The sequence below is a fragment of the Pagrus pagrus genome, assembly GCF_965226575.1.
Source record: "Pagrus pagrus genome assembly, chromosome: 13".
Lineage (NCBI taxonomy): Eukaryota > Metazoa > Chordata > Actinopteri > Spariformes > Sparidae > Pagrus > Pagrus pagrus.
The window spans coordinates 31530713-31545195 of NC_140197.1; the positions used below are offsets into that span (position 1 = coordinate 31530713).

General features: G+C 40.7%; 1 protein-coding gene across 1 annotated transcript; it reads left to right on the forward strand.

Annotated features, from left to right (window-relative positions):
* Positions 1-10857: 10857 nt before the first annotated feature.
* Positions 10858-12771, forward strand: myl4 (myosin, light chain 4, alkali; atrial, embryonic; the record flags this gene model as incomplete). Its single annotated transcript, XM_084372205.1, has 4 exons — positions 10858-11086; positions 11235-11247; positions 11296-11564; positions 12466-12771. The coding sequence occupies 4 exons, from the start codon at positions 10858-10860 to the stop codon at positions 12624-12626; spliced, it is 672 nt and encodes a 223-aa protein (XP_084228331.1). The 3' UTR covers positions 12627-12771.
* Positions 12772-14483: the final 1712 nt, after the last annotated feature.

The following is a 14483-nucleotide window of genomic DNA, read 5'->3' on the forward strand; positions in this document are numbered from 1 at the left end:
CCTGCTGTCTTTGCCTGATCCTGTTGTGTTTCCCTGATCCTGCCGTGTTTCCCTGATCCTGCTGTCTTTGCCTGATCCTGTTGTGTTTCCCTGATCCTGCCGTGTTTCCCTGATCCTGCTGTCTTTGCCTGATCCTGTTGTGTTTCCCTGATCCTGCTGTGTTAACAATGCAACATATTTCATTTGACTTCATTGCATATCCATGTACATGCATATATGTACCCATATCCCAATATCCTCAACTCATTCTGAGTAGTATATGTATGTGTGTATATATGTATATGTATACACACATATATATGTATATGTATACATGTATGTATATGTATGTTTGTATATATACTGTATGTACCTGTGTTTATGTATGTGTGTATATGTGTGTATATATGTATATGTTAGTTTGTATATGTATATATTTGTGTATACATGTATATGTGTGTATGTACATGTGTTTATGTTGGTGTATATATGTACTGTATGTAAGTGTATTTATGTGTATGTGTGTATATAGTTTGTATATGTATATATTTGTATATGTATACATGTATGTGTGTGTATCTGTATATGTGTGTGTATGTGTGTATATAGTTTGTATATATATATTTGTATATATGTATATATATTAGAGCCCGACCGATATATCGGCTGGCCGATATTATCGGCCGATATTAGGCATTTTCCAAACTATCGGTATCGGCATTTATAATGGCCGATAAATGAATATTTAAAAAATAAAATAAAAACGGACGAAACACCCTTCAACTATGTTATGAGTGTTGGCGTTCCATGCTTGAATAACAATTAAAAGAACATCCCCATCAGTTCTCTTAACTCAAATAAGCATGACAATATTTGTGACTACCATGTCCAGTTTTGCTGCTGTTAGCCGAGAGTGAAACTGACTTAGCTAGTAATTTTGATGTTCCTCTGTTCTGTTGTGACAATAAAACAAACAAGTTTATTTTTAAACTGCATTATCATATTATTTCAGTGAGGACTCATAAATAACTACAAATAACTAATGTTACGGAAATCTGTTTATGTTTTGTTACGCGTTTCTGGATTTATTTTTTTCTATATATATATATATATATCGGCCGATATATCGGAATATCGGATTTTTAAATCACCAAATATTTGTATCGTATCGGCCCTAAAAATCCTTTATCGGTCGGGCTCTAATATATATACATGTATGTGTGTATGTTAGTGTGTATATGTATATGTGTGTGTATATATACTGTATGTACGTGTGTTTATGTATGTGTGTATATAGTTTGTATATGTATATATTTGTATATATGTATGTCAGTGTATACATGTATGTGTGTGTATGTTAGTGTGTATATGTGTGTGTGTGTATATATACTGTATGTTGGCGTACGTGCTCTCAATTTTTTGCGTGACACCGGAAGTGCTCGTCATATAAGGGGTGTGTACAATAAAACCCAGGTGTCTGTTGATTAACAAGACATGTGTGTGCGGTCACCTTTTGTTCTCTCCAACACAATATGTTTTTCTCTCTGGTATCCTCATCAAAACTGCGGGTGAAGGACAACTCTGCCAACAGGTTATGGGCCCAGTATTTTGAGGTGACCTTCCCCAGAGAGAAATAGAACTTTGTCTATGTTTGTAGCGTGGCAATGTGAGTGTTGGCGTGCTAGGCTAACATGACCACGCGAGCTGAGCCGAGCCGCCGTTGGTCTCGGCTGGTCTTCGATGGGGACGAGAAGAATTATGAACTGTGGGAGGCGAAGTTTTTGGGCCACCTTTTGTTGCAAAACCTAAAAGATACCATCCTCCACGAGCGCGAGTCACCTGCCACCGACGACGCGGAGGAGGAAGATGATGAAAGGAAAAATGCGATGGCTTATGCAGAGCTGATCCAGTTCCTGGATGACAAGAGTTTGTCACTTGTCATGCGGGAAGCAGCTGACGATGGCCGCCGGGCGTTGCAGATTTTGCGGGACTATTATGCAGGCAGCGGTAAGCCTCGTATCATTGGCCTGTACACTGAACTGACTTCATTACAAAAGGCCAGTGGAGAAAGTGTGACTGAATATGTCATTCGTGCAGAAACGACAATCACAGCTTTGAGAAATGCTGGAGAGACACTGAGTGATGGTCTGTTGGTGGCGATGGTTTTAAAAGGACTACCAGAAACATTCAAACCATTCGCAGTTCATATCTCACAGAGAAGGATCCTGTGACTTTTGCGGACTTTAAAACCAAGCTCAGGAGTTTTGAGGACACCGAGAGGATGCGTGGGGCAGCGGCCTCGGAAGACAACGTCATGAGGGCACAGGTGCGGCCGACAGTGAAGCGTGCTCCAGCAGGTGCAGTTGACCGGCGGGGAAATGGGAGCACGGATGTTGTGTGTTACAGATGCAGTGTGAGGGGGCACATAGCCAAAATGTGCCAACGCAAGCAGTGGTGCAACCACTGCAAAAGTTCTTCACACTGTTTTACAACCTGCAGAAGGAGAGCGCAGTGGCGAGACGACGTGCGGAGTGTGTCGGAGGAGCACTGCAGCAATGAGTACACGTTCAGGGTGAGCGACCGCAATGTAGAGGTTAAGCAAAGACCCCATGTCAAACAGACGGGCCTGATGGTCGACACAGGGGCGACTTCTCACATCATCACGGACATTTCAATATTCAAGAGGTTCGACGACGGGTTCCAGCAGTGGCGTCATTAGGCTTATTTTAGGGGGGCTTCAGCCCCCCTAAAATATTCTTAAGCCCCCCTAAATAATTTTATGTTCATTTATTAAATTTTTTTATTTTTTTTATTTATTTTTTTTACAAAAAAGTGCAGACAAATTCAATATAATGTGGCCAGACTATGAGTTTAAATAAATAAACCAGTTATTATTAACTTAAATGTGATCATAAATCTTAGTTTCCCTTCACTTCATAGTGGAAGTGGTAGAGAGTCAGAGTCAGTGCGTCGTTATCCAGTCCATTCCACTTCATATAGAGCACGCCCACATCACTGAAATCCAGTCCACGTTTTCCCTGCAACCTAGGTTGCACTCGGTACCTGGGTACCTGCAGTGTGTGTACCGGGAGCGGAGCACACAGAACCGACTAGAGCAGCATTAGGAGAAGAACGTGAACAAGAATGGATACACGAAATTTTTTCAAGAGAGTAAGTATTCATCACTGCTGATAGTAACAATAAGTTAGCTGCAGCCCCCCAGCTAACAGCACAAAGTCCCACGTAATTGCCAAATGCTCCCTGTTTGACAAATAAAAACCTGGCTTGCACACTCTGTAGCTGAGAGCCCCCTGTACAGGAGGCAGCGTGAGACGCGTGCTGTATATCTCTGTGCACGTCTTACCTTTGTTGTTTTGCGTCCAAAAGTTACATTTCAGCTCAAAAAGAACTCTGCTACAGTAGCTAGCTAGCTAGTCCGAAATGCAATGTGAAGGTCCTGGTTGTTTATAGAGTTAGGTGTGCACTCTTCATATTATCTTTGGGGTGACTTCCTTCTGGAGCATCAGCTTCAGCATCAGATGCACACCGTGAAACAGCTCATTCACGTATGATTATGTGGATAATAATAATAATAATAATAATAATAATGACAATAATAATGATGATGAATGATAATACGGTAATAATAATAATAATAATAATACACTAATAATAATCACTCCACCACCCCTATTGACCTGTAGGAGTCAGGGCAGAGGAGCAGAGAGAGTGAGAGGGGAGAAACCTCTACTGGAAAGGTGAGTCTAGAACACAGTGCTCTTTTTTTTGCATACAGTTTTGGCTAATACATGTAGGCTCTTAATGAATAAGAAGCATTGGTTAAATATGGCACTGTAACTATGTGGATTTTTTTCTTTTTTTGTTGTTGTTAATGCTGTAAACAGACAGTACTTCCTGTGTTTGTTGTTGTACTGTGTTAAAAATGTAATGGTGGCCTAAAACATTTACACAGTAAAGTATCTCTGTTAAATCTGTCCAAAACGTGCAATTTCTCAGTTTTTGTTAGCTGTTTGTGAAATTAAACGTTCGCTGACATTCTGTGCATCTCCTGGGGGCTAAGCCCCCCCTGTCCTTAAAACCTAGTGACGCCCCTGGGTTCCAGCCAGAGACTCACTTCATGGAGCTGGCTGATGGAACGAGATGCAGCGGGGTTGCAGAGCGCAGGGGAGACGCGGAGGTGGTGCTGATTGACAGCAGGGGACAACGCCACAAAACTACCTTGACACAGGCGTTGTACATCCCCACCTATCCACAGGACATCTTTTCAGTGCAAGCTGCGACCACCGGAGGAGCCACCGTCATCTTTAAGAGAGGTAAAAACCTTCTCAAGTGCAGAGACGGTACCAACTTTAACATATATGTGTATAACAGACTTTATTACTTGAACACCGAAAGTGATTATTGTGAGGATATGGACCAGTGTAATGGGTCATATGATATAAAAACATGGCATGAAATCCTCGGCCACTGTAATTATGACGATATTCAAAGGTTACAAAGTGTTGTTGAAGGAATGAAAATCAAAGGGAAAACTAACAAATCTGTCTTGCACTGTGACGTATGCACTGAGGGGAAGTTTGTTCGAACCAGGAACAGGGAGCCAGATGCTAGAGCCAAATCAGTCTTAGAATTGGTTCATACAGATCTAGCAGGGCCAATAGACCCAGAGTCTATAGATGGCCATAAATATGCAGTATCATTCACTGATGATTATAGCAGTGCAGTTTTTGTGTATTTTCTAAAGTACAAAAGTGATGTAGTGCAAGCCACTGAGAAATTCCTTGCGGATACAGCCCATTATGGGAGGGTTAAACGAATCAGGTCTGACAATGCTTTAGAGTTTATGGGTAAAAGCTATCAGACATTGCTCAGCAAAAATGGCATCAAGCATGAAAGATCTGCTCCATATTCCCCACATCAAAATGGTACCGCAGAGCGAAACTGGCGCACTTTATTTGACATGGCAAGGTGTATGGTAATAGAAAGTCAGTTACCAAAAGAGCTATGGACCTATGCAGTGCAGACTGCATTCATAGTGAGAAACCGGTGTTTTAACAACCGCACAAAGCAGACACCTTATTTCATGCTGACAGGAAGACAACCAAACCTGGCGGGGATGCAAAAGTTTGGGTCAGTGTGTTACGCCTACAAACAAGATAAACGAAAACTAGATCCAAGGTGTGACAAAGGGATTTTTGTTGGGTATGACAAAAATAGCCCAGCCTATTTAGTTTACTATCCCAGCAGCGGTAAAGTGCAGAAACACAGGCTAGTTAAGTGTGTGACCCCAACCATTGCAGAGCAAGAGACTCAGACAGAAATGCCTGCTGATGATGATTTTGAGGTACTGAGGCAGGTTGACAGGACCAGACGAAATCACCCCCTCTTACCGACAAGACAGACACAAGAGCAGAAGCCAGTCCCTACAGTTGGGCCTCAGGAGAGCCAGGTACAACCAATTAAACAGGAGACCAGACGTTACCCCTCTAGAGTGAGGGAGAGACCAGCCTACTTTGGTGATTATGTAACTGAGGCAAGTGATGACCAAGTGCAGATGAACATAGATTACTGTTACAGGTTGGTTTCTAATGTACCCCTCACATTTAGTGAAGCTGTGACCTCACCTCACTCAAGAGAATGGTCGAGTGCAATGGATGAGGAAATGGAATCACTTAATGACAACAACACATTTACCTTGACCACACTCCCAGAGGGTAAGAAAGCAGTGGGGGGTAGATGGGTATATGCCCTAAAAACCAATGCAGAAGGATCCAACAAATTCAAGGCACGTTATGTAGCGAAAGGATACAGTCAGAAGCAGGGTGTAGATTATGATAAGACTTTTTCGCCCACTGCTAACCTGACGAGCATACGAGTGTTAATGCAGAAAGCGGCACAAGAGAACCTGATTTTACATCAGATGGATGTCAAAACTGCTTATCTACATGCTCCAATAGATTTTGAGCTCTATATGACACAACCAGAAGGTTATGAAGTCACATCTGACAAAGGTGAAATGTTGGTGTGTAAATTGAAAAAGTCACTGTATGGTTTAAAACAATCGGGTAGAAACTGGAACAGAATGTTGCACGATTACTTGAGTGACAATCTATTTACTCAGAACCCTGCTGACCACTGTGTGTACACCAGAGAAACAGAAGGTCAAAAAGTGATCATTGTGATATGGGTTGATGACCTGGTTATTGCAGCCAGTGATGACAATGCAATGATGAATGTCAAAGAAATGCTCACTACCAAGTTTAAAATGAAAGACTTGGGTAAACTGAATAATTTTCTGGGTATTGATTTTCAGCAAAGTGATCACTGTGTAAAAATGTCACAGGAGAGGTATGTTGAGAAAATACTTAACAGGTTTGACATGCAAGATTGCAAGCCACGAGCAACACCTTGTGAGCCAAAGCTTATCTATACTGACAATGCAGAGGTAATGAGAGATGTCAGGAAGTACAGGGAGGCTGTGGGTAGCTTGATCTACTTATCAACATGTACCAGACCAGATTTGAGTTATGTAGTGAGTAAACTTTCACAGTACCTTTCTGAGCCAACAATAGAGAAATGGGCGACTGTAAAACATGTACTTAGATACTTAAAGGGCACAAAGGAAAAGCTGTTGTGTTACAGAAAGAGTGACAGTGGGCTACTTGGATTGGAAGCATTCAGTGATGCAAATTGGGCTGAACATGAGACTGACAGACGTAGTACAACGGGTTATTGTATCAGCTTAAGCCAAAATGGTCCCTTGATCTCATGGAAAACCAAAAAGCAACCCATGGTAGCTCTTTCAACATGTGAAGCTGAGTACATGGCGTTAGCTGCAACTATACAAGAATGTATGTATTTGGTTCAACTGTTACAAGGTGTTGATGGATCTCATTACATGCAGCCAAAGGTTCATGAAGATAACCAAGGCGCCATAGCCTTAGCTAAAAATCCTGTACAGAGACAACGATGTAAACATGTTGACATAAAATATCATTTTGTAAGGTCAGCTGTTAATGATGGCAAGGTAATGCTGGACTATTGTCCAACAGAACAAATGGTGGCAGATGTTATGACAAAGCCACCAACAAAGTCTAAGTTGAAAAAATTTGTGACATTTATGTTTGGAGAATAATATGCAAAAATGTTTGTGTGAAGATATTTTGGTTCAGTAATATGCAAAGAAATGTTTATGTTTGGGGTACTGTAATATGTAAAGTGACCTTTGAGGGGATCATTGTATTTTTGTTTATTTTATGTTGAACATGCCAATGTGAGAGCAAGTGGGGGTGTTGGCGTACGTGCTCTCAATTTTTTGCGTGACACCGGAAGTGCTCGTCATATAAGGGGTGTGTACAATAAAACCCAGGTGTCTGTTGATTAACAAGACGTGTGTGTGCGGTCGCCTTTTGTTCTCTCCAACACAATATGTTTTTCTCTCTGGTATCCTCATCAAAACTGCGGGTGAAGGACAACTCTGCCAACACTGTATGTACGTGTGTTTATGTGTGGGATCCTTTATGAGGAGAGGTTATTAAAGGGGATGTCAGTGTTTTCACGGTCCTTTAATGTCCTGTGAACTTTCCTCTCTAACAGTAAATCCTGCTGACGTGTTTTTATTTCCCACTTCCCTTTTCTGCAGCTGGATCACTTCCCAATGACGGGTCACACTAAGTACTGTGTCAAACGTTAACTGGACTTGTTTTGGTTTCTTGCAGATGTTTTATCTCTCATCCAAGAGGCTTCTTCAGCTCATGAACTGGACCAGAGGTGAAACTGACGTTACCTCAGAGGGTCTTAGAGGACAAGAGTCTGTCTGTTTTCACTCTGATGGAAACATGCAGGAACATTAGTCTTGTAGTAAATGTCAGTGAGCACTTCTCCTTTGTCACGATAACGCTTCCACCTGACAGGTGTGTCCAGTCAACATGCTGATTAAACAACAGGATGGAAAGGAAGGGAAACACTAACATGTTGTTTGGTTCTGAGGAGTCTGCAGTCGCATGGTGTCCACCGAGCTCATATTACTTTAACAGTCTTTATTTACACATCCATGACTTTGTTCTAACTGTTTGGTTTCAGTAGCTGTGCTGTGAGATGAAACTCTGTTCACTATTCTGTGGATAGTGTTTTAACTGAAAATACGATATTTATAAATAATACTGTCATTTACCAATGTACATTTGCCAGTGATGTAAATTGTAAATTACCCTAGTTATTGTATGATGTGTATGCTGTATTTAGAGGAAATGCTGTACATCCTGTATATTTAGCTGATTTTTCAGGGAACAGTTAATTATGGGCATTAGAAAACAATTTTTACACTACATGTAAAATTACGGAGCCCCTAAAGGGACAAAACCTTAAATGTTTCTTGTGCGCACGGGAAAGTTTCTGGTGTGTACGATCAGTCTGCCCAAGACGAGACGATCAGTGGTGTCCCTCAGCCTGGGAAATCTTCTGAAAATGGGAGTTTGATAGGTGAACACTATTTATTTTTTATTTATTCCAGTGTAGTTACAGTGAACTCCATTTACAGCCAGGCCGAGTTCACCGTAACTACAGACGCCGTTTGAGCTGAAAGATCTGCAGGACAGAGATCCATATGTGGACTTTCATGAGGTCATGTGACCTGATGCTGTGACGTATGAAGGATAAGGTTAGACACTGGATGGACCGATCGGCTTCCTGTTGATTATTTACATTATTTATTTGAGTCGATTAACAGTTTAATTCAGTCTCCTCTGTCCTGACTCATGAGTCCTGGATGAAGACAGAGAACATGTCGACCTCACAGATGCCACTCAACATTCGTAGTTCCTCTTTCATAAATAAAAACAAATGGAAAGTGTCTGTGACGTCCCCACAGTTCATCCGTCGATCAACCTAAAGCAATAATGATGCTGTTAAATCAGCTCATCTGTCAGCTCACCAACACGTCTGTGCTCAACGTGTGAGGAACTGGAGCCAAAACTGAAGTGTTTATGTTGGTTTAGTGTGTCAAGTCTTTGTTTGGAGGGACGGACGGATGGACGGACGGTGGTGGAGGAAGTTCTCAGATTGTTTACACTGTAAACGTGGTGCAGTGAAGATGTTCCTTCAGTAAAGTTTGTGGTTTCTGTTGAATGAAACTCAAAGTGTTCTGGTCTCTTAGTTCTGCTGCTGCAGACTGACTGGGTCACATGACGAGCTGAGCCAATGAGCACAACACTGACGACTGTGAGGTCAGGGACAGGAACTGCTACTGAAACAGCACAGCAGGACAAAACGGAGTATTTCAGATAAAACGTGTTTATAGAGAACCAGGACGTGTTTCCTCACATTGTGCTGAAGCTGCAGCCACACAGGAAACAGATCGAGATCAAAAAGGAACCAGAACTGATGATCAGAACCAGAGTTATCAGAATGTGAGCGCTGCTCAGCAACTTGTTAACAAACTGCTCAGTAAGTCGGTTCACATCATCTCATCTGTTCCATCATCTCCCAGTCTGCTCTCCAGGAACTCACCATAATCCACTACAGGTCCTGAACACTGGAGTCTGTCTGTCTGCGTGTCTCTCTGTGGACATATACGTGTCTGCTGCATTACGGCTCCAGGACGGTTTTGCTCCGTCGCCCCACCAGCTGACCAGCTGTGTTGAGTCGCCGAACAGCTGGAGTTAAAAGACGTGATAATTACAGAATCACGCACGACCGCAGTTATAGGTGTGTGTTATAAACACGAAGTGTTCCCGACCGAAGGATCAGAAGCTTGTATTTGTCTCTTTTTTGAGGTTTTTTGTGCTGGCATCATCACAGAGTGTTTTATTATGTAATTATCGCGGGAACTCCTGGTCTCGTGACTCCAGCTGTTTGGCGACGGAGCCGAAACACAGCGCAGCATCCAGTCGCTCTGGATCAGAACTCTGATGAAGGCTTCCTGATTTGGAATTAAACTAAGTACATTTACTCAAGTTTTGATGTACGTGTACTTGAGTATTTCCATTTTCTGCTACCTTATACTTCAGCTCCACTACAGTATTGTACTTTAAAACTTTCGCTTGTATCAAAGTAATATTTTACCATCATATCTTACTCGAGTATGACTGTCGGTTCTGTGGTTTACAGATGTGTTTACCTGAGGTCACAAGGTGAAAATGAAAATGACATTTAATGTTTTTAATGATTTCCACACAGAAATTCATCTCTTGGAATACCATCAGACAGGAAATCAGATATAATACATGTAACAATGTATATTATATATATAATATATGTAATAATATATATGTTGAGATTATAAACCTACCTCATTAGATGTCTGTCTATAGTTACAGTCTGTTCTCCCTTTTCTCCAGTTCTCCCTGTTCGCCCAGTCCCTCTGCTTTCCTGTCAACTTTCACTTTCAGTCTCTGGTTCCTCGTTCTGGTCACTGGGTCGGGTTAGTTCGACCTTGCCTGTGAATCTTTGTTCTCTTCACTCTGTGTGTCGCCCTGCAACTTCTATAAAGTATAAGGGTCACTCACTGGAAGAGCAACGCCTCCTGTGATTGTTTAAGGTGGTCTCAATGGGGACAGTCTGTTTTATTTAAGGTGGTTTCTTTACTGAGACCTTTTATTTAAGGTGGTCTCAGCAGATGTTTGTGTGCCTTCAGGGAAGGATTGTGGAATAGTTTCAGATCTATTTGAAGTTTGTCTCTCTGCAGCAGTACTCCTGAGAGTATTTACTGATGAGACCATAAATGGACCTGCTGCAGTGTGTCGGGTATTTAAACCGTCTCACTGAGGAATCTCCTCACTTTTCTCTGCTCTTCTTGTCTTTACTCTGTCCTCCTTTATTCACCTTCTGCTGTCTTTATCTTCTGTCCTGCTGTCCATCATGGCCCCAAAGAAACCAGAACAGAAGAAAGAGGCTGTCAAAGTTTCTGCAGAACCAGAAACTGTTAAAGAACTGAGCTTCGACCCACACAGCATCAAGCTCTGCCTGTCTGTCTGCCTGTCTGCCTGCCTGCCTATCTGTCTGTCTGCCTGCCTGCCTGCCTGTCTGCCTGCCTGCCTGTATGCCTGCCTGCCTGTATGCCTGCCTGTCTGCCTGTCTCGTAGAAAAAGTGAATGATTATTGATTGATCAATTGAAGTTTGTCCGATCAAAGTTCAGACAGGATGTAAACATGTTGTTGCCTTTTGTTTTGGCGGTGTGACGTTAATTATGAATTATTGATGATGACTGAATGTGTCTGTATGTTTGATACGTCAGAACCATCTGATCAGTTATTGATTTTATAAAGAGCTCATTGATCAGATTGATCTGATCCCAGTTCAGCATCTCACTGTTCTGTTGTTTTCAGACTGACTTCAGTGCTGATCAGATTGAAGGTAACACACACACACACACACACACACACACACACAGTCTGTTCACAGCTGGTGTGTGCGAAGTTTAAAGAAGTCTTCCAGCTGTTCGACAGAACTCCACAGAACCAGATGAAGATCTTGTTGTCTCAGTGTGGAGACGTGATGAGAGCTCTGGGACAATATCCAACCAACGCTGACGTCCACCAAGTGCTGGGCCGGCCCCAACCTGCAGGTACACACACACACACACACACACGTTGTTCCTGTGTTTGGACATGTTGGGTTCACAGTCTGGTTTATTTCAACAGACAGTCGGTTACACTTTGATCCAGCAGAGGGCGCCTGGTGAACATTCACTCTGACATCCGTCTTAATTCTGATGAAACACAAACATTACTGTGATGTCGTGTCTGTGGCGCTGATCAGAGAAACATCTGTGTTTCCTCTCACATACGACTGTGGAACAACGCCGACCACCGTCCTCGTCTGATCCACCGCTCGCTCTCTGAAACTGTCCCACACAGCGAATTAACGAAAGTGGGCAGGTCTCATCTGAACCGGCTGCAGTGTAGGGTCCATCACTGGAGTCCCTAAAGTTGGTACTTTGGGTGGATGGGCCTGGTTCTGCAGCACGTAGCAGTGCACACTTCAGTGAGCTCTGTGTGCTCCTTGTTGTAGAATTTATTATTATTATTATTATTATTATTATTATTATTATTAACAATATTGACACTTGTCGCTGGAAGTTTGTTTAGAATTAGGCAAAACAAAAGCTTGGTGAGGTTCTGGTCTGGTAGTTCTGGTCTGGAGGTTTGGTCTGGTGGTCTGGATTAGATTCATACGTCAGTGTTCACTTTGTTTCCAGCTGACAGAAGCGTCGGAGGCCGAGCGAAGTGAAAGTCGTGTCTGTTTGTAGTCGACGACACGCCAGCCGGCGAGGTGATGCATCGGGCAGACGACACTGCAGCAGGACGTCAGGCGTCAGTCACAATGTGTTCTTCTGCTTTGATATTCGGTGCAGTTACACTCTCATTTCCTCTGACTGGTCGCTCAGCACCAAGACATCTGTACTGATGGTTCAGTCCAGCTTCTATAACTCTGTGATGTGACACTGAGCTTCTCTCTCTGAGCAGACATGGACAGTCAACTGTTGGACTTTGAGACATTCCTGCCAATGCTGCAACATTTGGCTCAGTCCAAAGACAGAGTAAGTTTTCCTCCCAAAGGTCAGAGGTCAGTTAATGGTGTGTGTGTGTGTGTGTGTGTGTGTGTGTGTGTGTGTGTGTGTGTGTGAGTGTGTGTGTGTGTTGACCTCCAGTGTTTAATAAATCATATTACATGTTGACCCTCCAGTGTTTAATAAATCATATTTCATGTTAACCCTCTGGTGTTCAATAAATCATATTACATGTTGACCCTCAGGTGTTTAATAAATGATATTACATGTTGACCCTCAGGTGTTTAATAAATCATATTACATGTTGACCCTTCAGTGTTTAATAAATCATATTACATGTTGTCCCTACAGTGTTTAATAAATCATATTACATGTTGACCCTTCAGTGTTTCATAAATCATACTACATGTTGTTTAATAAATCATATTACATATTGTTTAATAAATCATATTACATGTTGTCCCTACAGTGTTTAATAAATCATATTACATGTTGACCCTTCAGTGTTTCATAAATCATATTACATGTTGTTTAATAAATCATATTACATATTGTTTAATAAATCATATTACATGTTGTCCCTACAGTGTTTAATAAATCATATTACATGTTGACCCTTCAGTGTTTCACAAATCATATTACATGTTGTTTAATAAATCATATTACATATTGTTTAATAAATCATATTACATGTTGACCCTCCAGTGTTCAATAAATCATATTACATGTTGACCCCCAGTGTTTAATAAATTGTATTACATGTTGACCCTCCAGTGTTCAATAAATCATATTACATGTTGACCCTTCAGTGTTTAATAAATCATATTACATGTTGACCCTCCAGTGTTTAATAAATCATATTTCATGTTAACCCTCTGGTGTTCAATAAATCATATTACATGTTGACCCTCAGGTGTTTAATAAATGATATTACATGTTGACCCTCAGGTGTTTAATAAATCATATTACATGTTGACCCTTCAGTGTTTAATAAATCATATTACATGTTGTCCCTACAGTGTTTAATAAATCATATTACATGTTGACCCTTCAGTGTTTCATAAATCATACTACATGTTTAATAAATCATATTACATATTGTTTAATAAATCATATTACATGTTGTCCCTACAGTGTTTAATAAATCATATTACATGTTGACCCTTCAGTGTTTCATAAATCATATTACATGTTGTTTAATAAATCATATTACATATTGTTTAATAAATCATATTACATGTTGTCCCTCCAGTGTTTAATAAATCATATTACATGTTGACCCTTCAGTGTTTCACAAATCATATTACATGTTGTTTAATAAATCATATTACATATTGTTTAATAAATCATATTACATGTTGACCCTCCAGTGTTCAATAAATCATATTACATGTTGACCCCCAGTGTTTAATAAATTGTATTACATGTTGACCCTCCAGTGTTCAATAAATCATACTACATGTTGACCCTTCAGTGTTTCACAAATCATATTACATGTTGACCCTCCAGTGTTCAATAAATCATATTACATGTTGACCCTCAGGTTTTTAATAAATCATATTACATGTTGACCCTTCAGTGTTTCATAAATCATATTACATGTTGTTGAATAAATCATATTACATATTGTTTAATAAATCATATTACATGTTCTCCCTACAGTGTTTAATAAATCATATTACATGTTGACCCTTCAGTGTTTAATAAATCATATTACATGTTGTTTAATAAATCATATTACATATTGTTTAATAAATCATATTACATGTTCTCCCTACAGTGTTTAATAAATCATATTACATGTTGTCCCTACAGTGTTTAATAAATCATATTACATGTTGACCCTCCAGTGTTCAATAAATCATATTACATGTTGACCCTTCAGTGTTTAATAAATCATATTACATGTTGACCCTCCAGTGTTCAATAAATCATATTACATGTTAACCCTCAGGTGTTTAATAAATCATATTA